Source organism: Hypomesus nipponensis, chromosome 21 (genome assembly GCF_054491055.1).
Source record: "Hypomesus nipponensis isolate SF chromosome 21, ASM5449105v1, whole genome shotgun sequence".
NCBI lineage: Eukaryota > Metazoa > Chordata > Actinopteri > Osmeriformes > Osmeridae > Hypomesus > Hypomesus nipponensis.
This window is the reverse complement of record NC_140381.1, coordinates 11,657,063-11,682,983: the sequence shown is the minus strand read 5'-3', so window position 1 is coordinate 11,682,983 and position 25,921 is coordinate 11,657,063. Positions and strand designations below refer to the sequence as shown.

The 25,921-nt window shown below is 42.0% G+C and overlaps 1 protein-coding gene across 2 annotated transcripts; it reads left to right on the top strand.

The window, feature by feature from the left end:
• The first annotated feature begins 1,035 nt into the window (after positions 1-1,035).
• Positions 1,036-25,332, top strand: srfa (serum response factor a). Of its 2 annotated transcripts, XM_084685276.1 has the most exons (8): positions 1,036-1,899; positions 3,896-4,165; positions 17,340-17,592; positions 20,862-21,014; positions 22,090-22,200; positions 22,778-22,954; positions 24,124-24,179; positions 24,463-25,332. In XM_084685276.1, the coding sequence occupies exons 1-8, from the start codon at positions 1,459-1,461 to the stop codon at positions 24,550-24,552; spliced, it is 1,551 nt and encodes a 516-aa protein (XP_084541402.1). In that variant the 5' UTR covers positions 1,036-1,458; the 3' UTR covers positions 24,553-25,332. The 2 variants fall into 2 exon arrangements, with proteins under 2 accessions (XP_084541402.1, XP_084541403.1); XM_084685277.1 differs by lacking the exon at positions 20,862-21,014.
• Positions 25,333-25,921: the final 589 nt, after the last annotated feature.

Here is a 25,921-nt window from a genome sequence, read left to right as displayed (position 1 = left end):
TGAATTGGGATTTTTTCAGGAACTGTAAGAGAAAGTAGTTTTTGTCTTAGATGTGCTGGAATTAACACACATAGCCAAACATTGGAAACTGTAGGCCTAGGACTATGCGTTTAAAGTTAACTTTTAGAGGAGGAACAGAGAATAGCACAGTCGTTGGCAAATACAAGGAGGAAACTACTGTGGAAATTATGTTGACTTATGGTGACATCTTGTGGCAATTTGTTTTACTGCCCGTGACTGAACACAAGCGTATAAATTCAAAAATAATTTATATACAAATTAAAACAAATGATCTTCAAACTCCACAATGCAGATTTGTATTCTAATGTATACTCTACTGATACTCTACTTGCATGTTTGCCCTCCATTTAATTGACCTTTAAAAAGCATAAGTCCCAAATATGGAATTAAAATCGATAGGGTCCAAACTCAATGTTTACAAATACGGCAAGGCATTTTTATTTTATTTTGCGGTTTAATTCTTAGTGCATGAAAGTAACCATTTGATTGAAAATAGCGTCTTCACTGGCACGTTGCTTGTACTTAGACTGCTTTGTGGAGTGTCGGTCTCAGTGATCAACAAAATATTAATTTGAGAAACATGTAGGCCTAGGCCTATTATTCTTCATTTTCAATAGGGATTTAACGGAGTGTGTAGGAATATTCTATAATATAGTCAAATGTTTTAAGAAGTTTTCAGCCGAGTTTGGAGGGCAAGTTTGACGGCGCGGCGTAGGGCTTGAAGCAATGACTCACCAAATAAGGAGCGCCATTTCCATAAAAGGAAATGTGTGTCTTTATATGGAGGAAAGTAGTTCCAATGCATGCGCTAACGAACATAGACCTTTTTGGAATTAGGGCGCGTTTATATTTATGATAATCAGTCATTGTACCATACAATAAACAATCCACTTTAAACCATAACGCATGCATAGAAGAAGCCCTATTCTATGGTATGTTGGAACAACAAAAAATGTTGTGGGGAGCTATATGTTGTAGCGGAGTGACACCGAAAGGTATCATTCGTCATTTCCTTATGTGGAAAGAAGTGTAGTTTGTAAAATAGGGGGTTGGACTTGATTGATTAGCAGGCAAAAACACAACCTTACAACTTTGTACAGTAACCGTAATTGATATTTTATAAACAGCCGTTCGGTCATACTGATTGCCCATGGACTTTCATTTGATCTCTCCGTATAGCTTCGTGTTTCCATTCTGATGTCACACTGATAGCCCGCGACAGAGCAAGATAGGCTTTACTTGTTGCTAAAGTAATCGCTGTATGTCACTCTGTTTCTCAGCTATTTAGCTAGCTTGGTAACGTTAGCCAGCTAGCTACCTTTCTTCAGATTGCAAGGTTCCTGCGCATGTAATTGTCGCCGTTTATTTACGTATTGACCATTGGGACGATTGATTACTGCGTGCGCGGAGGTTTGAAGGCCTGGAGACAGGTTTGGAATGTTGGGGGGAAACGGGACAGGAATGGGCACAAGAGCAGGAGGCGCGCGACCAGGCAATGGAACAGGATTGAATTCCTCCGGAACAAATACGGGAATCAATTTACCCGAAGGTGGTAGATTCGAAGACAGAGAATACCCAAGCGAAGTGGTTTTCAGTGGTTCTGACCAAGAGTCCGATTCGGGGGATGACGAGGACACTATGGGTTCAGCTGGGGACAGAAGAGGGGTGAAGCGGGAGAGGGCTGAGATGGAGGTCGGTTCATCACCAGCAACGTCGATGGGCTTGCCTGGAGGTTATAGTGGAGTCGCTGGAGGTGCAACAGGGGCTAAGCCAGGCAAGAAGACCCGCGGTCGTGTCAAGATAAAGATGGAATTCATCGACAACAAACTTCGGAGATACACAACTTTTAGCAAAAGGAAGACTGGTATTATGAAGAAGGTGAGTTAAAGAGTGGTTTACATCACACATCTCTTGGTTTATCTATGCGCCACGTCCAACTATTCAACATTCAATGACACCATTCAATTAAGGATACCAACACACCTGCCATTGCTTGACAACCGTAGGCACAACCCCATTCGGTTACACCTTACCAATACCTCATGCACTGTCCCCAGATTAAAGGCTACCCGTTTTATTAACATAGGAGTATTAAGTAGTCAAACTGCCTACATCACTCTAAGAATTAGCTTCCTGACACACCATCTACAATACGTGCAATTAAAATACTGATAAGAAACAAAACAACTCAGGTTTGCTGGTTTCTCAGCCAAACCACTTAAATGTAAAACTGAAGTACATTTCTAAGCTGCACTTGTGGCTATAATGCAGGGCCCCAAAAAAGAACAGTGAAATGTTTGATAATGCAAATGTTTGCAGCCAAAACCACTTGTCAAAAAAGGCAGCCCTACAAAGTCTGGTAAAATGCTATTTGCATTTGGTTGAGTCATTATGTATATAACCTCCTTCATGATAACCCTGTCAGAAAATTGGATACAGGCCTGCGGTTTAGAGGGAGTTCAGTCTGAGATAAAGAAACTATCCAGGTTCAAAAGTGTGGATGGATGCTTTATAACCTTGAGTCGAAACTGACATCTTATAAGACATTACTAAAGCAATACCACTGGTCTCATGGAACACCACGTACCTTCTGTTCGAGTCAAGGATTGCTTTTATTGTGTGACTTACAGAAGTAGATACATTTCCAGAATAGTTCATACTGGGTCTGTATCAATATCAGTAAGGGAGAGAAGGACTCATTTTTGGGTAGGAAACCCCCATAAAAAGAGGGAGTGGGCCCCCAAGAAGCCTTGTGCTAGCTTGACGTGATGGTATTACTGTACCTTCTACACCGCCAACGTACACTCCTTCCAGCAGAACAGACATGGTGTGTTGGGTGCCTAGGCAACCACAAGTTTCCTTCCTTGTTTTTTTTAAGTATGCCGCTGTAATAAACCTTAGGTTGGCTACTGTCATAGTAAATATTTGGATCAAATGTCTGCCGTTCTGACACTTACTCAGCCTAATTCAAGACTTTCCAAACCAGTCTCATTGAAATGAATGAGAGGACAGGTCCTTAACATGCATATTACTATAATAATTCTAGATAAAACAATACCACAGATATACAGAATACCACATATATACAGAATGTGAGTACAAACATTGTGTCTCCAGGATACTTTACTTTGGTAACTGTCTGTTACCATAGTAACACAGTAGTTGCTCTTTAGGGCTTGAGAGCTACAGCAACAACTATAAACGAAAATGCATCCATAGGGCTGTATAGATAGGTAATATTCTGTGCTCCTCCTGCAACACAAAATAGGTGTATGTGTTTGAGTGACCACACATCCACCTCAAAGAGGGAATATTATTTTCTCTCTTTAATCTTCTTGTTCATATCATTACTTTCATTTATTTAGGACAGTCCAGATTTACAATCACTGTTGTTGAATGAAATGATTACATTGAGAAAATAATTGGCCAATGGCTTCTAGCTAGACCGGTCCCCTCCCTCTGACTTTAACCATAATGCTCATTCCAGCAATGTTGGCGAACACAGTGCTATGCTTGGTGGTGAGTTACTCTGGGAAACAACAGCTTGTGCTCGTCAAGATCCTGTTAAAAGCTTTCAAAGAATTGCTGCCTATGGATGGGAGCTCTGCCCACTTTCGCTGTAATCAACCCATAAGCCTTTGTAGAAGAGAAGTTCGAATCAGGATCCAGCTCCCTCTCTTCTCCGCCTCCCCACACTCAATTTACTTACATCGACAGAAAACATGGGTAGCTTGAGGAAGCATGCGTAAATGATTTCGAAGCGTGTTAACACGGTTTACAAATTGCACTCAACCCAAAGCCCCAGAGTGAAAACACCTTGTGTATAAAAAAAAGAAAGAAGCAAAACCCCACCATGTCTCCTCCCCTGTTGTAGGCGTATGAGCTCTCCACATTGACAGGCACCCAGGTGCTCCTCCTGGTGGCCAGTGAGACGGGCCACGTGTACACCTTTGCCACTCGCAAGCTGCAGCCTATGATCACCAGCGAGACGGGCAAGGCCCTTATTCAGACCTGCCTCAACTCGCCTGACTCGCCACCGCGCTCTGACCCATCCACCGACCAGCGCATGAGCGCCACGGGGTTCGAGGAGACCGACCTCACCTACCAGGTGTCGGAGGCCGACGGCTGCACAGAAGTCGCCAAGGTGAGTTGGCTGGTATCGGAGGAAGCTTGAGAGGGCCTAGTAGGCCCATTTTCCAAGCGATGCTTAGTTAATACCGACCAAAGAATTTGTGTGTCTTGTTGGTCAAAGTTTCATGTAGCAATGCATTGTGGATACTGTGTGCTCAGTAGCTCTGTCCCCTCGTGTTGTATTGGGAAAAGGCTTTAGCAATTACAGCAGTGTGTGATGTCTCAAAAGGCAACACTACTGCCAAATACCGGTCCAAGACTCTACCACAGACCACCAAAGTTTCTTAATTTGCTTTGTTGTTTTTGTGTATGGTAAGGTCCATAGTATGGCCTCAGACACATGCACATTTTTACACAAACGCATCGAGAAAGGTTTGACGTACATTGATAAAAATAAGATTTGAGTCTCTGCCCATATATGGTATGGTTTCCTCCAGTGGCTCTCTTGGCAGAGGACTGGTTGCATTCCATATAAGCGGCAGCTGTGTTCTAGAGACCCTTATTTTCACTGAAACATGCCTCACATTTATGAGCAGGGTGTACAGTGATGTCAGCCTAAATCTTTCTGTTTCTGGGAGATTCGTCTTGATGGTGCAAAGGAATGATGAGATGTCTGCAACTCCATTTCTTATCTCTTCCCTATTGTTGTGCTAGGGAGATATTTCCAATGAGGAGCTATGGCTTGGGCCCCCACTGCGAAAAGCAGGATGGTTCTCGTCAAGTCACGTCTTTGGTTGCGGGCAGAAACACCGCTGATGGTCACCCAAGAACAAGGGCAGGCCGAGACATTGTAAATCAGAGCATTGCAGCCAGACAACCATCCCCCCTCCCCAGTCACTGTCAAAACAAGAGAAGTCTGGAAGAGGTACACTACCCCTCATTTAGAAAGTCAGACATTAAACAGTGTTGGGACGTAGGACCCACAGTACCAGAACACAATCCTCGTAACCCTGTTTCCCATTGTTTGCTCTTTGAGATAAGCGTTTAGTTTGGTGGGTCCATTATGGGATTCCCTGACAGGATGTGAGCTGTAGGGCTCTTAGGCATGTGTTTATGTGTTTCTGCTCCTCCCCTGCCTCTGAACGCAACTCATCCACAGCAAATGTTTTTCAGGCATTGGAAAGTTTTTTTTTGACTTTTAGCCATTCTCACCAACTGTAGTTTAAAGAATAAGTTGTTCAACAGTCATATTCATACGTTGTACCAGGCCAAATTCATTCAATCATTTGGCATAAACCCAATTAGGTCCAAGTCACCTTGTGCAACCACAAATTCAACTAAAGGCAGTGTTTCCTCTATGTTGATTTTGCTGTGACGGCCATGCGGTTCACACTGCGAGCGGGTGAACTGTGCCACTGTGCGCCACTGAACGTCCTTGAGAACTGTAAGTTGTATAACTTATGTTGTCAGTTCATTTAAGCCTTTTATTGTATTAGTCTATAGTTCTTGCAAATTTAAATTAAGTTAACTGGTGATTTTCCTTGTTTGTATTCTTCAAATGCTAGCTTAATTGCACGTGGCTGTTGATTCGATAGCGAACGCCCATGCTCACGTTTGTATTTAGGTACATTATAATGCTGAAGTAGTAACACTACATTAACATAATGTAATTAATAGTGGGTTTATTGTTATTATTTGCTACAGAATGCATAGCCTATATGTCAAGATCAAATTCAGCAGCCAGTGTACACATGCTTTAGAGTGGCCTACCTTAATCGATAGGTTAGGCTACTGACCATTTACAATAAGTTGTTACGTCAGTTATTAATTGGCTGCATTTATGCCATTTAGAACATATCTTATGAGTGGAAGGGGTTTTATTAAGTAGCCTAACCTTATTTCTTTAGGGGAAATAGGACAAAAATATGTGCAATATTACATTAGCTAGTGTCTTATTGCCACCTACTCATAGACACTGTGTAAAAATGCAGACTGTATTTGGCACGTGAGGGGTTAAAGCTCCTCTCCCTCCTCTCCCTTTCCTTCAGCTGTCTCAGTAAGACTCATTCTGCGCCACCTGGACCACATAGCTTTTCTCATCACTCTCCACTCATTGAATAGCTCAGCTTAAACTCCACTTCGAACGCTTACAGTTAGTCAGTATTTTTATAGTGATAACGTGGCATGATTGAAGCGTAAAACAAAAGGAAACATCAGATTTTCACAGAATTACTACTATGCATTGCTTCAAGCATTGACCACTTTCCCTTGTCGCTGACTCAAGCAAATCCTAGGTGTGTCATCTTTGAAGAGCAAGTGAGTTTTTAAATGATAAAACTGTGAGTTTTAAACCTTACAGGCATTTGCATGGCCTAATAATATATCAAGGGCATGTTGCATACATCTGCCCCATTACAATTTAGCTTGTGTGTGGCCACAAATACAGACCATAGTGGTCATTTACAGACATGTACAGTGCAGTAATTGGCTATAATTGACAATGACAGTCAATATAACGTCAAACGTGTGCCTTGTCCTACTGTGCTGTTTGTGCTGAACCAAACTTTGCTGGTGGATGTTGGTCTTGTTCCCATCTCTGTGGGAGAGTCTGGGCACAACTGTCTGGGTCCTGTTCTTGCACCAACACAACATTTGTAAGAGTTGGTTTCAAATGCACTGGCAACTCATAGCCCACTGCCTCTGACTAGGGTTGGGTTTCATTTACATTGTATCGATTCTGATTCCGATTCTGGTTTGCAAATCTGGTTCTTATTGAATCTTGGTTCAGATTCCCAAAATGTTTTTGGAGAGAGAAAAATAAATAAGAATATAATGTTAGCTAGCTTTGATTCTGATGTTCAAATAAACACAGGAGAATATCCATTGATATTTCTGGGAAAAACTAAATGTCACCCTTTCTGTATTTATTCAACATTTGTAGGCCTGTTGTCTTATCCTTTAGGTTACTACTATACAAATACAAAAAGCATCCAAAGTTGATATCAAATTATGAGATGGAAATAAATACGTGGGGTATAGTAACCTATACTCCTAATTTCTGGGAAAAATGTCCGACTGTGCAGCTATCAACTACCAAATTTATGTGAACTTTGCTGATACAGCTCTGCAGCTTGCTTCCTAACATTTAAGCAATAAGGTACGAGAGGCAGTACTTTATCGTCAATAATGTACAGGATCCAGGGTGTTGTTAGGCCCGATGCACAGCGGATGGCCGGCAAACCCTGGAACCCGTACATTATCCACAATAAAGTACTGCCTCGATTACCTTATTGCTTTTATAATACCGTTACCAGCAAAATTATAAATAGTAGATAAATAGTAAGCTGCCTTTCAGCACAAAGTAGTCATAGCCAACAAACGTTGTGTATCGCATTTCAGTAGCCGAGAGAAAATAGTCCCGTACGCGTGGCTGTTGCTATGCAATGGACAAACAGCATTGTGAACTTCACGTTTGTTAGCCTAGCTCAGAGGTCGGCAACCTGCGGCTTTTTAGCGCCGCCCTAGTGGCTCCCTGGAGCTTTTTAAAAAATATGAAAATTGAAAAAGATGGTGTTAACATATTTTTTTGTTTTAACCTCTTAAGGAGTAGCGTCAATACCAGCCTAAAGTAACCTATACCACCTCAACGCGAAGCATGCGTTGGTCGGCGAGGGGAGTTCAAGTAGAACGCGCCAAACCACCCTCACTGAACAGCGTAGGGCCCTCACTAAGTCTGCCTGTGACAAGGTGACTAGCACAGTTGCCAAATGTATTGCAAAAGGGGTTCACCAAAGTTTTGCGAGTGGCAACGGGTGACTTGAGCATCAAGGTACAGCAGAATCAAAGACGCACACTTAATGACAAAAATTCGGAAAATCGTTAATATGTAATTAATCATGATTAATTCACAGAAACCTGTGATTAATTTGATTTACATTTTTAATAATATCACAGCCCTAATTATAACACGTTTCATGATTATGCTTGTGAACTGAAAAACGGGACGTTCCAGATGTCGTTGCTATTGATATTGTTAGCGAATAACGGTAATATTGTAACATGTATTAAACTCTGTGTCTGAGATCGCTAGCTACAGTACTGTACTGCTGTCACTACAATATCCAACTTATTGATTAAAGATTTTCTGGACTGTGTGAGCTTTCTAGCTATCTGTCTGGACAAAATAATTTCCCTTCGGGGGTTAATAAAGTACCTATCTATCTTGTTGACAATGGAAACTTTATGGCTTCGAATTTTACAATGAGGAGGCTAACAAGTAACACTAGCAGGAAGTAGCATTGCTACGAGTGTTATGCTAGGTTGCTAGGTAACGGAAGCTAGCTAGCTTTTTTAATGAATGCTCATTATGTATTTTTATTACACAGCTGTTCTTAACGCTGTAGAAAGCTCCATTCACTTGAATGAGGCTTCCCAACGTTCTGCGGTGTTATTTTCTGATAACATTTTCTGATCTGTTATTTTCTGATAACAGACCGTTTCTATGAATAACAGACCGCTGTCAAGGAAAGTAGCCTTTTTGCTTCTGATTCACATCTTTCGTAGCACTCCACAAGGAGTCCGGTGAGTTTTCAATCCCATCACACTCCGTTGCTTAGCGACGTCAGGTGATTTGAAGCCTAAAGAATGTTCAACGTCTATGAAGTTCAACCTCTTTGGCGAACTATTTCTCTGCTGATCAACACTACGAATGGTAACAAATAAATTGTAAAAAGACACACTGTTGGGGGGCGCTGTTGAGCATGCCTAGAGAGTAGACGTGTCTTCCGCAGCTCCTGCAAAATCCTAAATGTAATTTTAATATTTTGTGAACCTAACAAATACTTAGACTCAAATATTTCGTACAACAAATGTTTGATATCTATATAATGTCGTACAAGACTCCTAAAGACTCCAGAGAAAGTCGGTCAACCTCAAGAAACACGACGAACTCGGACTAATTCCAAAACTATGGATGCGCTAGCAAAAGCTGTTGGTGTAATCCAAGCTTCCATCAACTCATTCCGAGAAGAAAACCGTGCGTCTATTGCTTCTTTACACACAACGCTTAATGCACTTGGCCAGAGAATTACGAGTGTGGAGGAAGGACTTAATGAACTGGATAAAAGATTGGACGGAGTGGAGCTATCACAAACTTCCTTAGCGAAGGAGAATTGGTAAGGGAGCTAAGGGAGAAAGTATCATACCTGGAGAATTACACAAGAAGGCAGAACATTAGAATCGCCGGGGTAAAGGAAAACATAGAGGGAACAAAGCCAACGGAGTTCATCGCCAATCTACTTGTGGAGTTGTTTGGAGAGGATAACTTTCAAATGTCACTACCTGTGACAGCTCATCGAAGCCTAGCTCCTAAACCGCGAGATGACGACAAACCCCGACCATTCATTGTAAAGCTACATCACTTCTAGACCAAAGAGTGGATCCTGCGCCTTGCGCGAGAGAAAGGTGCGCTTACCTACAATGGATCAAGAATTCATATTTTCCCCAACTTCAGCCTGGACATCAACAAACGTTGTGTGGCCTTCTCCGATTGCAAGCAGATGCTCCATGCAGCACACATCAAATTTGGTATGTACTCTCCAGCCACACAGAAGTTCATCCACGACAAGAAGCGTATGAAGTTCACCGACCCCGTAGAGGCACTTGCATACATCAACGATCACATCGCTGGCCAATCTCCTTCACGCTCCACTCCGGACGAGGATAATCAAGGTGACGAGTCAAATCCAGAATGATTATGAACTATATCTGACCAATTGCATAAGGGGGAAAGAACCACTAGAATCCTTGTTTTTTCTAACTATACGTTCAATGACCTATCTGCCATTAATGTAGCTATACAATATATGATGGACAGTCCTTTTCCCTCTACACCGTATAGTTTCATGTTCATAGTATGTCTGAGGGCTTGACCTAATTTTTTACAAACAGAGGTTCACAAAGTTTAGACTGCTTGTTTAATAGCAGGAGAGTTGCAAATGAGAGTTTGCGAAAAGTTAATGTGTTTCAGGGGGTGATGCCATTGTCAGGCTTTAGGGCTCTGTTTACTATGTGTTAAGCGTAATTGTGTGTGTGTGTTTATATGTCTTTTTTGTGCATCCATTATCTTATACCATTCGAGTAGGATAGACACAGGTATATTTGATAAGTTTACTTGCAATGACACATAATACCTCCAATGCAATTCTAGGCAACAGGGATGTAAACATTATAAGTTGGAATGTAAAGGGTCTTAATCACAATGTTAAAAGGAAGAAGATTCTCTCACACTTGCAACATCTGGAGGTAGGCATAGCAATGCTACAGGAAACTCATCTACGCAACAGGGATCATATTAGGATTCATAGAGACTGGGTGGGACAAATGTTTCATTCAAAATTTGATGGCAGAAGTAGAGGAGCAGCCATACTTATTCATAAGAATATTTAATTTGATGCAACAAGCACCATCTCTGATCCAAATGGTAGATATGTAATGGTTGTGGGGAAGCTATTTCATATCCCTGTCAAATTAGTTTGTATATATGCTCCTAATTTTGATGGCCATTGTTTTTTTGAGAGGATGTTTAGCTCTATCCCTAATCTTGACAGTCATCATCTTATTTTGTCTGGTGATTACAATCTAGTAATGGATCCAACATGGGATCGTTCGTCTCACTCTATGTCAAAACCAACTAAATCATCTCAAACAGTGCAAGCATTCATAGATTCACATAAACTAATCGGCCCATGGAGATTTAAAAATCCCTCGAAGCGGGAATATTCTTTCTTTTCCAATGTACACAAATCATTTTCAAGAATATACTTTTTTCTAGTTGATCCTTTTCTTCTAAATGTTATCACCAAATGCAAATATCACTCAATTATGATCTCTGATCATGCCCCTGTAGGTATGACAATAAAACTTCTATCTCAGAGGTCCAGGCGGTCATGGCGACTTGATCCACTCTTGCTGGCTGACTCTGACTTTGTTGAGTTTGTCTCAGAACAAATAGATTTCTACCTGGAAACCAACAGAACAGATGACATATCAGCCTCAACTCTGTGGGAAGCACTTAAGGCATATCTTAGAGGACCAGCGTCGGAAATACACGAGGGCAAAACTGCCCCCAATAAATATAATTTTGCCCCTGATATCACTAGGAGAGGGGCAAAAAATGCCCCCAAAATTTCCTCTAATAATAATGATACTTTAATTAACTTGTCAAAAACATTGTGACCTGGTCCAGTTGCTATATAATGCTTTTGAGTTTCACCATGACTAATGTGCGTGTGCGTAAAGAACCCAACGTTCAAAAAAACGGAGCGCTTCTTAATCAGACCTGTGAGTGACTGCGAGTGTGAGGAGAACTGATGAAGCAGTAAACACAGTCTCCATCACCATCTCAGGTTCCAAAGATGAAATTCACTCGCAGCGACCATCGAAAAATGGAAGCTAGATTGTCTTGGAGTGGACCCGATTTATTGCGAAGCATGTCGAACTTGTGGACAACGAGTTGCCAAAGTTGTTGTCAATCCGGCACAGACGAGTTTTTCTGCTGAATCTAGTTGAGCTAAAACATTAAGTGGCCTTTCGTCACCAGCAACCAAGCAACACGCCATCGGCTACGGTGATAATTAGTAGTCATTATTTGTTAATTATTTAGTTCGCTTTAGCTAATTTAACGTTAGTAAGCTAACGTTAGCCAGCGCTGATAGTGCGTTAAGGCCTTTATATGCTACTCCGTACTATACGATTACGGACACATGGGAAGGGCCTACGCATAGTTGGAACGCCCTGAAACGCCGTCTCCGTCGTCTGCGGGGCCGACGGAGACCTTTCCCGTGCACCGTTTAAATTCCTGTCGATCCGTCGTGCCGTGCTGTACGCGACGGATACCCCTTGGCCGTGATTGGTCTGCTACGACATCATTTCCAAACGATATCATTTCCGACTTTGACAGAAAGGCGTTTTCTCTAAGGTCGTCTTTTTGAAAGACGTCTGTGATGAGAACTTCTTGGAGAGAAATTTTATTGTGAGCTAGTTTATGCTCTACTCTAGCGAATTCAGAAACGTGAGTTTGTTGTCTGTGCACTGACTGCCACAGTTTAGTGACCTAGAGTAGTACATTGTAGTTTTGACTGTAGCCTATATACAGTTTGTATGGATCTTTTTGTTTCCAATTATATCAGTCTTTTTGTTTATCATTTTTCACATTGGATTATACACTTGGTGGAGAAATGAATTCACAAAACCAGAGTCTTGTCTATATCGCAGGGGTGTCAACCCCATTTTCACCGAGGGCCACATCAGCATGGTTGCCGTCAAAGGGCCAGTTGTAACTACGATGTAACGTCAGTAACGATGTAAAAACATGGTGTTTTTGTTGTAGCTTGTGAACATAGGGCATATTATGCTGCAATTTAAGTCTGCCTTTTAATTCTTGGACAATCTGCTGTTTTTCTTGGAGGATACATTTGCAAATTGTTCTCAGTGTTTGGTGACAAAATGCAAGCGCGCATAGCGCAAGAGCAAAACTTGTTTTGCCCTTCATCTGAACGCAGAATAGCTTTTTGAGCTTTATGTAAAATAAACATTGCCGTTTTCCAATAGCCTAGGTAAAACCTTGTCTAATGAAGGTGATGTCTTCATCATTGCTGGCTCCAAATTGTCGATAAGGGAAGCAGAAACATGCTAGCTTGGCTGAGTACTCTAACCAAGTTCGAGAGCGATACCAACTTGGGTTGAATGCCCGAGGACCTTGGCTGAAAATGCACATGGGGTACGTTCGCAGAACCGGCTGCATTGGAGTGCTGTCATTCAAACCATGCTCGCCTTCACCCAGTTAAACTTTGCGTTTAACACTGATGTGCATACACTGCTTTCTAGAGGCGGGATGTCGTCACTTTGCCGTAACACAATTGAAATGCATGGAGATGTCGTTTATGGTCAATGCACGCTGTAAAGCACCGTAGACTTATTTCAATAGCCCATTAATCTTCCGCGGGCCACATAAAATGACGCGGCGGGCCTTGAGTTTGTCTTTAATATAATATTATGTGACAACACCTGCTGCACTCAACGTCTGACTAGTGACAGCTGGTAAGAGTGTCACACGTGTGATGAGAGGTGGGAGATAAACAACGACGATTTCTAACTTACAAAGACGCAACAAAGCAACGTGTTTTCGACAAAAAAACGCTTCTCCACCTACTGTTCTGGCGGTGAATTGTTTTCAGCACCCCCAGCCTTCGGAGAACCATAAAGGCAACAGAAATGCTAATTAATCCGTCCTATCCGGCGGCCCGCCCATCCGTAACGGAGTCGGAGTACCATACTGGCACCTTTAGTCACAAAGGCTTGCTTGCAAGTTAGCCTAGCTAACTTGGCTAACGTTAGACAGAGTGCAGTCAGTCAATGATTTTCTCCCCATCCTCATAAGTAACTGTCATCTTGTAGTTGACAACCAATCCTCTATTTGGGGAAAGTTGAGTGTGCAGTTGAAAAAAAGTTTAAAAATGAATGTAATAATAACAATTAATAACCACAGAGAAATAAGATAAAATTGAATATGATGGTCTGATTTATGTTTTCTGTTAAAAAGAAATCGAAGAAAACAATTTGAATCTGTAGACTACTGCTTACAGTAATAGTAATATTATTGCCATTTGATGAAAATTGCTCATACTGTAAGCCTAAATAAGCACATTTATAATCTTGAACAAAGGTTAAATGTCTTATTATTACATTTAGTAGACGCTCTTATCCAGAGCGACTTACAGTAAGTACAGGGACATTCCCCTGAGGCAAGTAGGGTGAAACGCCTTGCCCAAGGACACATCATTTTTCACGGCTGGGAATTGAATTGGCAACATTCTGATTACCAACCCAATTCCCTAAACCGCTCAGCCACCTGACTCCCTCTGGATAAAAGCGTCTGCTAAATGACTAAATGTTGTTTCAAAAAGTGCCCCCAATTAAATAAAAAAATGCCCCTGGATTTCAGTCAGTGGGGGCAAAAATTGCCCTCTAAAAAATATGTAAATTTCCTACCCTGTAGAGGACAGATCATTTCTCACAATGCACGCACTAGAAAAAAACACCATAATACTATTATAGATGTATCCTCAAGAATTAAGACTTTGGATAACCAGATATCATCGTCCCCCACCCCTGACTTGGTCAAAACAAGAATCAGCTTAAACTGAAGCGGATCTTCTATCTACCAATGAGGCAGAAAGGCTGATATTCAAGTCCCGTATTCGATTTTATGAAGAGGGGGATAAACCTTCTAAACTACTGGCCAGCCAGCTTCGTCAGAAAGCAGCATCTCATATCATACCACAAATTAGACTGTCTGATGGTTTACTAAGCGAAGACCACCAAGCTATAAACAACCAATTTAAAGAGTTTTACTCAAAACTATATTCATCAGATTTAAAACCAGATCAACACCAATTTGATGCCTTTTTCTCCAATTTAAACATACCCACAGTTGATCCCGACTATAAGGCACACTTAGATCAGCCCCTCACAAAGAAAGAAATCATCACTGCAATAATGTCTTTACAAAGTGGGAAGGTTTCTGGCCCAGATGGGTTTTGTACGGAGTTCCATAAAAAATTCCAGGATCAACTATCACCTCTCTTTCTTTCAGTGTATGAGGAAGCATTAGAAACCAAAGTCCTCCCACCCACACTCTGACAAGCATCCATTACGCTACTACTTAAGGAAAACAAAAATCCACTTGACTGTTCATCTTATAGACCCATCAGTTTGACAAACTGTGATGGTAAAGTGTTTTCCAAAGTAATCACCCTCCGTCTTGAGTCAGTCCTACCGGATTTGGTCTCATATGATCAGACTGGATTTGTTCAAGACAGGCAGTCTTATTTTAATTTGAGACGCCTGTTTAACATCATTTATACCAAGTCTGATAAAATAGTCCCTGAAGCAGTCGTATCTCTTGACGCAGAAAAGGCATTTGATAGGGTCGAGTGGGACTATCTCTTTTATACACTACATAGATTTGGGTTTGACCAAAATTTCATTAAGCTAATCAAATTAATATACACTGACCCTACTGCTTCAGTTTTTACCAATTCTATCTCCTCTGATTACTTTGGTCTACACAGAGGGACCAAACAAGGTGACCCCTTAAGTCCACTACTTTTTGTTCTAGCTATAGAGCCACTTTCAATTGCATTAAGAAATAATGATAAAATAGAGGGTATTGTGCGTGGGGGCTTAACACATACTGTCTCACTATATGCTGATGATTTATTATTATATGTCACCAATCCAGTTACCAGTGTACCGGAAGTCCTTGATGTTCTTGAACATTTTGGAAAAATATCAGGGTACAAGCTTAATTATAACAAAAGTGAATATTTTCCTATTAATAAAACTGCTGAAATATATCCCAAATTACCCTTTAAGCTCTCAGCTAACTCATTTACATACCTAGGTGTAAAAGTTACCAAGTCCTATCATCACTTATTTAAAAACAACTGTAAACAAGCTACACCCCTCCGCTTCGCGTTCTATACATTATCCCTTACGTATTCTACTTACAGGGCTGCCAACTCTCACGCATTGGCCGTGAGACACTCATTTCAACCATTTCACACGCCCTCACGCCACACCTTGTATATCTCACGCTGAAAAGGCAACGCCAACCAAGTAGCCTTGTTAACGTTGTAATCAGGGTGGGTAATCGGGAGAGTCCCCGGTGGGCCGCTTCACTTCTGGGCCGTCAAGGATTTTTTGTTGTTGACATTTGTCGCGTTAGTATTGTCTTCTCTTAAAGTAGGCTACACACGATAGGCTACGGATAGTTGGGCCGGGGGGCCCTACCCTAACGATACGCGTCAGCGAGGATGGATGGGAGCAAGGCCGGAGTGATGGCTTCACTAGACAAGTTTTTTTGATAAACGTCTATGTCAAATAAAGGCCAAAAAAAAGGCCAAAAAAAGCTCACTCCAAGGTTTTTGCATAAGTTGGCAGCCCTAGCCTACTTATCATTTTGATAGTAGGCTAATATAGCTAATATAGACACTTACAGCACGTGTTGCCTTCATTATAAGGCTTATATAAGGCTTAAATTTTTTTGCGGCTCCAGACAGATTTGTTTTTTGTTTTTTTTGGTCCAATATGGCTCTTTCAACATTTTGGGTTGCCGACCCCTGGCCTAGCTAGATCTTGCACCATCTCTAAATAGACAGTTGTTGTTAATTCATGATATTTTATCATCTCTTCATTATACCTATTATACATTGTTGTTCAGAATAGTTATATAGATAATGCTACATGATAAATATAAGGCTTCAAATAGACCCCTTAATTGGGGATCGACATCGGCCGATACTGCTTCTAGCGATCGGTGATCGGGCCCAGAATTCATGATCGGAGCACCCCTAATTAAAATGCGTGAGTCTTATTGAATCTAAGGTTCTTGGAAATTTGGAACTGGTTCTAAACTTGAACCAGTTGTCGATACCAAACCCCTACCCCTTACATGAAAGAATACAAGCCATTGAGGTTAGGATTTCTTGGTCATGTTGGACTACAAGATATTGAGTCTACACAGTTAGATGACAATGTGCTCTCACACACACATTCATGAACAGTGATACCACACAAACCCAACCATTGTAGATTCCTCCACAGGCATTGTAGCGCTGGAAATAAGCATGACCTTTAACCTTGTGGAGCACCTGTTTTACTGCAAGAACAGCTGAGATTCCAGGAGCTTTGTGGTGCCGTTTTTTTTGCACCCTCCCACCCAGTCTTTCCCAACTCTCCTCTGGGACTAGCAACTTAGATATTTTGGTCGTTGCTGTCATTTAGCATTGTGATAATCAATTGTACTTGGAGATGAGTCTTGGTCGTGTTAGGGTTTAGTCAGTATCCTTTGCTAAGTTTGAGAGAATTTGTTTGCCTCAGGTAAGCCGTGCTTGTGTTGAATTCAAGCATGCCAGCACAGTGATTTTGTTTTTGGCAAACTCATCAAGCCATGTGATTGTTTTATGCCAACTAAAAAGAGGTGATCTATATCATTTTAGTTGGTCTCTTCCAAAGGAATTATGGTCCAGCGTTATGAATAATCATCGAAGGAAAAAAAAGAATACAAATTCCTGCGCCGGTTTAAGCAACAAATCTTTTCACAACTTTCATAATGGAAATGCATCATGACTAATGGCCAAATCCTGTCAAATTGTCGTCCTCCTCCCCCATTCTCCCACTCCCAGGACATGAAGCCAACCTTCACTGTGGCCAACCTGCCTAGTGGCATCAACGCGCAGCCCCTGCCCGTCTCCTCCTCCGCCCCCTCCTCCTCCTCCAGTGCTGTGGCCATGCACCTGCAGAACAGCAATCCCGCCACCTGCTGGCAGGTCTCAGCCGGCATCAACACCCACAGCACCAGCACCAACGGCACGGTGCTCAAAGGCTCGCCTGCGCCCGCAGGCGTCATGTTGCCCGGAGGTTTTACCCTCATGTCCGGTGAGTGAACCATTTCTCTCTGGGGGGGGGTCTCATATCTCGTTCCTGCGCAGGGCTCCAGACTGTGTCCGAAATGGCGTAATATGCATCCAATATGCCATGGTCTGTCTAAACAACCATGTAAAACTAGGGTATGTTATGCAGCTGTGGGTGTGAGGTCATTGATTTAATACCAGGGATGGAAATTAGCACCCGCCACCAGCCAAATGCAGGTGCTTTTGTGTTGTGGCAGGTAAACTCGCTTCACCTACTGGCCACCGTGGCGGGTGAATACAATTATTACACGGCTGTTCTTAATGCTGTACAATGCCCCATTCACTTGCATGGGGCTTCCCAATGTTCTGCGGTCAATAATTTTCGATAACAGAGCGTTGCTATGTATATCTGACTGCTGTCAAGAGAAGTGGTCGTTTTGCCTCGGATTCACGTCTTTCGTAGCACTCCGCGAGTAGTCCGGTAACTTCTCAACCCCAGCGTACTCCGTTGCTTAGCGATGTCAGCTGATTTGAAGCCTAAAAAAATGTCAACGTCTATGAAGTTCAACGTCTTTGGCAAACTATTTTTCTGCTGATCAACACTACGAATGGTAACATATACATTGTAGGGATGGGCATGGTTAATCGAAAATCCGGATATCCTAAAGTAAGTTAGTATTTGAATACTTTTTTCGAATACTTATGAGCGTAGTTTAATTTAAAAAAATGTTTTAATGAAAAACCGTCGCGTCGTATTGTGAATTCTAATAGTTGTGACGTTAGAAATGATGAAAACCATCAAAAAAGGTAGGCTACGCCTGCGTTCTGCTGCGAGTCTCCTTTCATTTCATTTGGCGCTACAAGAAGCATTGTGTCCTGGCTAAGCAGTAGGCTACCTCGCAGCAACCTCAGTTCATGCAGTTTTTTCTATGCCGGCCTGCTCGTAAATCGACTCTGTACTGGCCTCTCCCCTGAGCATGTTTACATGCTCATTTTCCTGAATAAAAATGCGTATGGCTAATGCAATTGTGGCTTATTTATTTTCTTACCAGTAGCCATGTAGAGCTAGCGTAATCCACTGTTTATGTTTGCATTTTGTGGTGGCGCACCGTATCCCATAGGATTTCGGTTCCAAGTTAATATCCAAGTTAATATGCAATATTTCTCCATGTGTGTCTTTCGTTTTTATCGAGGATAGCCTTCCCAATGTGTTTAATTTAGTCCAATGTAGCCTACTTTTTATTTCACATATTAATAGGCTAATCGCTTTTCCGCCAAATTAAGAGCCTACGTCTGAAGACGCAGTTTTTTCAAGTATATTGTCTTTTCGTCATGTTAATAAATTGATCTTTCATTTGTTTTCTTTATTCAACCCTTATTTAATCTAACAGCTGAACAGTCCCAATTATTGCCAGAATGTGTGGTGGTTCATGTGTTTACTGTATGCTTTGCGTCACGGCAGGCTAATTAACGGAACCACATTAACAAAAATAGATTATCCGGATATTCGAAAATAATTTGGGATTCGGGATAAAGTATATCCGTCAGGTGCTGTTTGCCCTGTCTTGGAAGAAGAATGCTCAAGAAAGCACCTCTGAAACTTCAGAATCTAATTTTGATGAGCAGGAGTAAATTGTACTGGGAGGGCGGAGGATGGGTGGAGGAATGTTAGTTTGTTGTTCAATCTGCCCTACTCATTTAATTAAATGCATATCAGTTTGTGGTTTGTGTATGTATGTAAGAGAGAAAGAGAAAGTGTCAGTGTTTCATTGAGACTTGAGATTAAATAAACTGCTTAAGTATTGTAGATCTTAGTAGTATTAATAGTATTAATTTTCACATGCAGTTACACATTGTTGGTTAAAAACAAGAAAGTGGCTGGTAAAAACATTGAGTGGCAGGTAGATTTTGAAATCCACCAGCCACAGTGGCCGGTGGACAAAAAATGCAATTTCCATCCCTGTTTAAAACCATGCTGTATGTACTGGTGCAACCAAATGCAAGGAACCAAGAAAGTTGGTAGCATCAGTGCTACTAGTGGAAAAGAGTCAAGAGCCTTGCTGTGCCTCTTATACGTTCACCAGGGGGTTTGTAAAACTAACTTGCGTTGTTTTGTTCGTCGATTTGTCAAAAGGATTTCTCAAGTTGGTTTGGGTGAGATTTCCTTTGCTGCAGTGAGAAGTGGATTGATTTCTGTGTTAACTAGATGTTGTTTTCTTGGCCCAGACTGTGTTTTGCAGCTTTTTGTGTCAGTGATGATCAGATGTTTTGTCTATGTGGCTGTGTTTGTGTTGCTGCTGTGGTGGCTGTCTTGTTGTGTCTTGTGTGGCTGTTGCTGTGTCTGTTGTGTTGTATGTGTGGCTGTGCTTGTTGTTGTGGCTGTTTAATAGTGTGTTTGTGCCTAGTTGTGTCCATGCTGTTGCACATTCTACTGTGTTTCTTCGTTTGTTGGTGGTGTCTGTGGCCATATGTTCTTTTGGCCTTTCGTTTTCTGCTCGGTTTCCAGTTATTTCGCCTTAAATGCCGATTTATACTTCTCCGACTCCGTTACGGACAGACGCACGCACGGAGTCAGACGGATTGATTGAATTTATACTAGTCCTACGGCTCTGCGTGCTGAAAACAATTCACTGTCAGAAGAGTAGGTGGCGCTGCACTGCGATGCTAGCGACATTATCAAAAAGTCGGATCAAATTTACAAATAGCCGTTTCATCAATAAAATAAGCAAATTTTCAGCAACTACACTGCCCATTTCTCGTCACATTTGAATTCAGATGCTGATTTACATGTACTGTTTAGCTGAAATATGAATCGTAAACTTACAGCAATGGCGGTCAAAGGATTCTGTTTGTCTTGTTGGTCACAGACACCCCGTCCCTGACTCAAGCGGTTCTTAATACGGACTAATAACAGCCAAGGGGTATCCGTAAAATGACAGACGGACAGTCAGGAAAATCAGGAGGTGCACGTAGAGCTCTCCGAGGGGCTCGGATAGGGCAGGAGAGGGAGTTCCTTGACGGAGAGGGCGTTCCCTGTGTGCGTGTCCGTAAAACTGTCTTGACTATAAATTGGCCTTTACTCTGACTGCAGGCTTCAGTGTTTGCCGTTGACTTTTGATTCCAAGCCACGCTTGCCTTTCATCTCAGAATTCTTCTCCCTTTTATCTCTGTCTCTGCCTTATGCTGGATAGTACTTTTTTCTCTTTTCCTTTCTTTCCTAAACACCTGTGTGTAAAGCTGTGTGTGGCTAACTTCACTGCGCGCCCCCCTTTCCCCACCCCCACCCCCCTCCAGGCGCTCAGCTTCCCCCCGGCACGCACACCATCCCCCTCAGTCAGCTGCAGGCCCTCCAGGGGCCCCTGGGGCCAGCCGGCATCGCTACCACGCACGCTCAGCAGGGCCAGCAGGCCACACTCCTCCGCCTTCCCGCAACCGTCTCGCTCACAGGTCAGGGGTTCTACTGTCGGGGGGGGGGGGGGGTTTGATACCTGCCTCTGTCTGCATCCTGGTCCCTGTTGCATGCACGTTCCCACGCCCCTGTCCCTCCCTTCCCCTGCACCTCAAACATCCGCCTGGTAGTTATTTATTAGACTGGGTCATATTTAGCAGGCGCAAAGGAAAAACAAAAGAAAAAAACAGGATAGTCCCAAACAGGAGTCTAGTCCCAAACAAGAGGCTGGTTCATCACAGGAGGCTATAGCCCAATTTTTTTTGGGGGGGGGGGTATTAGTTGTTCACTGGTCAATATTTTATTAATCAGGGTTTTAAGGGTGACAAAGACAATGCCATGAAACCACTGAGCCTTTGTTTTCAAGGAAGAAAGGAATGAAGAAACCCATGAGAGAGGAGTGAAATTGACATGGGAGGCCTTGTGCACTAGGACTATTTCAGGAAAGAGGGTTGGGGGAGTGTGTATAGCATGTCTGTGTGTATGTATGTTGCTCGTATCTGGTATTACCCCAGCTAGCAGCTGCTATCACAGAGGAAAGGAGCACCTTGTTCACATGCAGTCCAGCACCCCAAGTTAATTTAGAACATATGTAAAAAGAATCTCTCGGTTTCGCTATATTTGTCATTGCCCACCTTCATGAACTCATTTTCCTGTGCTTTGTAGGGAATATAGATTAACAGCATTGCATGTTACATAGTACTAATTTATCAATTGTATATTTTTCATTCAGACCCAATGGTAGTCTTAACAGGTGGTCGTGTTCATGCCCATGGGCAGCATTAATTGTGTTAAATGTTAATAAGCAAGATTGACCTTCTCAGTAAATGCCTTGTATATTATTTGTATACAATGTATGCATGTCACCAGTAGAGTTTATAATTTAAAAGACGTTTCTCAGAAACATCTTTTAAACCTACTCTCAGACTAAAATAAGTTAAAATATATTTTGAAAGATGCAACAATCAAAGGCTTAACTTAAACATGTGATCTGTCTGTGTTTGTTTGTAATGCTGACCTAGCTGCTGGAGTTAGCTGTGTGTGTGTGCTCACATGCTTGTGTGTGTGCATCAGGAGGAGGGATGCCCCAGCAGCTCCAGGCCATCCAGGTACACCCCAGCAACCAGCAGAGCCCCCTCAGCCACAGCAGCTCTGAGCTCTGTCACACCACTGGCAGCTCCACAGGTAACCCCCTGTAGGATGAGGATAGCACTGCCTATGGCTCTAGATTGCCTGGCTGTCAATCTACTTAACAGGCCCTGCACCAGCTACTGGTACAGACACCTTGTGTACAGACCTGACTGTTTATATCTCTCTGAACTGCTCTCGTCTACAGAATCTACTAGCCACACAGATTTTAATGTGCATGTTCTTTGGTAGTGAGAGCGAGTCAAAACTACTTTTTGGCAATAGTTTAAATTTCTTTTAGCCAGCACTATGGAACTAATGTAACATTCTCCAAGTTGCAATCTCTGCTTCCCAAAAAACATTCCTATTTATTGGCATGCTGTGCTATGTTTGTTTCCTCACTCCCTGACGATCCTACTCTGCCCCCACTGTGGTTTGCGACTTTTTAAAATTTTGTCAACAGGCTTTAGTGTCAACGGTCATAGGGCAACTGTCATCAGAGCAGCAGCACCATCTGTAGGACAAATATAAAACAGCGATGAGAGATCTGCTTTAAAGCTGTGGTCTCTGTCAAATTAAAAAGTTGAATTGCTGTCTTGGTTGTCCACGTTTCAAACATATTTCCCTCCTCCAGTGAGCCTGCCCACCACCATCGTCACATCATCTGTGCCCTCCTCCGTGGCGGGTCACATGATGTACCCCGGTGCCCACACGGTCATGTACGCCACGCCCACCCCCTCCCTCTCCGATGGAGGCCTGACCGTGCTCAACACCTTCTCTCAGGCCTCCCACGCACAATCCCATGACGCCGGTGAGCCAGCCACAGAGCTACAGCAACAGCTGATCGATGAAGGGTGTACAACGGGTGGTTTAGGCCATTTGGGTTGTATTCTGTGAATTTTATTCAATCTCATACTTGTAATTGTTTGTTGTCTTATATATTAATTCATTTATATTTATTCATCTAGCAGACGCTTTTATCCAAAGCGACTTCCGAGAGAGAGCTTTACGAAAGTGCATAGATCACTGATCATAACAACTATAGATAGCCCCAAACATTGCGGGATTTTTCCTGTATTTGATAAAATCCTGGATTTATGGGTCCCAATGAAGGATTATTTTTATAGTACTTTCAGGAGAGGTTACAATTAGCAATAAATTAGAAAATGTACTTTGGTGAAATGCACAAGGATTCTAAAGAAGAAATGGAATACTGACAACATTCAGTTAAGGATAATTAATAGAAAAGTTTGTTTGCTGAGGGAAGTTATCTTCATGAAGTTTGACAGAAATGTGAGAAATATTAATCTATCAAGCATTGCACAGTCGGTGAACAAGTTTAAGAAAGCTTTATTGCTTACGGCCAGCCCACAAGGAGACAAGACATCACACGCCATTGTGCTACAAAGTTTGTCTGCTAGCATGTTGTGCTAGCAAGCTATTTAAACAGAACTGCTCTTGACTGTTATTGGTTAAAACAAAGGCATGCAAATGTCCCATGGCTCTTCTTTCATTGGTTCCCTTGCATAGACCTGGCGCGCATGTGTGCGTGCTTGTTTGAGTGTGTGCGTGTTTACAACATCAACCCTGATTGCAACACAACAACAGAATCTCCGGTCCTGGGGTCATAAAAGCTACTTCACATAAGTGTCAAGCAAATGGTCCCCAGACCTCGTGTCCCCATCTAGCCCTTGTCAAACAGTATCTCTTTGAAACAAACTCCCCTCTTCTTAGTCCTTAACCCCAAGATAAGGGTCTTGTATGTTTACCCAGAGTTCAGATTTGGGGGTAGGCCTCTCTTTACACCCGATGAATACTGAACACAGAATCATTCTTATACAGGATAACAGTTACATCTTCAATTTTTCCAACAAAAACACATTGCATTAGACTGAAGACATTGACTTCCTGTGTCAGGGGATTGAGGTTTGGGATGTTAACTGTTTTTCAATAAAAATTACACCTTTTGTTGATTTGCAGGTGCTGTTCCACAGGTGTTCCTCACAATGCCACCAGGAGCAGTGCAGCTACACCCGGTGAGACTGCCTGCTCAGCTTGGCCTCTACCACAACAACACGTAACCCTTGAATTAACATGAATCACTTGGACTTTTTACTTGGAATTATTGTTTAAAGCAGGAATGTTACCTTACATGACACACCAGATAAGTCCATTTGTTTTATTCCTATCTTCTAAATCCCTCAGTTCCTACGTTTGTGAACTTGCTTACTTTTTTTAAAGTGTGTGTCAGATTGGTTGGAGGGTTGTTTGTGATAGGTGGTGAGCAGGACTAACCCCGCGTCTTTTTTTCCATGTTAGATGGTGATTGGCCAGCAGTCGAGCAGCAGCACTAGCAACCTAACAGAGCTTCAAGTGGTCAATCTGGACGCCCACACAAAGGACGATTGACCTGTCCACATATCAATAGACTGCTTTTCACACACACACACACACAAACACACACACACACCAGGGGATCACTGACGCTTTGCCAACTGCTACCCCCTATTTATTACTGCCTTTTCACAACCACTATATTGGTTTTATAACAAACACAAAGATGCACACACGCTCACATTTACCATGATGTTGAATTAGGATTGACATTAAGGTACAGTCATTTTCCTTTGTATAGATGTAACATATGTTTTGTGGTGATCTTTTCTTTGCAGTTGATTAATTATGTGAGACATGCATACACTGCTGGTGCTGCTGTCACATTTCATTCAAGGATGTGTGTGTGTGTGTGTGTGTGTGACTGCACAATAGCTTTTTTGTATAGGTAAACTGATTGCTTAATTCATTCTGGTTTGCACATGAATGTATTTCTTTTTTTAAGCCAATTGGCCGGGTTTCCCAGATTAGTTAAGAAGCTCTTAACGCTCAGAGCTTCTTAACGAATCTGGGAAACCCGGCCATTGTCTGTTTGTTTTTTTGGCATTACTGTAAATGAATGGTAATATAATTATGCCAATTACTGAATCCTATGGGTAAATATTTCCCGTTTTACTTTTTATTTGATTTTGATGCTTTGGTGCCAAATGGCTTTGAGACTTCTGTTTAGGGAAACCCATCACCTGTATCTGCGTGTTCTGTCCTGGACTCACAACCACCACAGATCCAGTCATCTATATATCTGATTAACTGATCTACTTGATAGATAGACAAATAAATGCATACTGTAACATGTTTTGAAAGCCTGATTAATGAAAGTTCATAAATATATCTATAATATAGATGACCAAGACCTACTGTCTACTGTATGTATTTGTATCTGTGAAATTGATTGGAGCTGGCTTCACAAGAGTGAACTAACACTGTCCCAACCATCAAAACTAGGGAGGGGTTAGGATGGTAACGTATAGTAAGGCTTATTTGCGATGTTATGCGCCCATGACATGCACGACAGGGTACCCAGTCTTACTTGGGTACTGCCTTCTAGTAGGATAGAAATACTTCACTAAAATGCACTTGTACAGTAATATGTATTACTGTACAATACATCACTTTCAAGCAATAGCCTTTTGATGTTTTTTCCCCCTGATGAAGTATTACTTTGGATTCTGCATTTAAGTAAAAAAATATATTGATATGTGTATTCTCTTACCACAGTTCAAAAAAAATATTTCAAGAGGGGATGTATCAGGAGATTCATTAGCATAATTTATACAATGTTATTTTAGTGGAATTCACAAGGATTCTATGTAGAAGAAATGGAATACTGACAACATTCAGTTAAGGATCATTTACAGAAAAGTGTGTTGGGGAAGTTTTAATG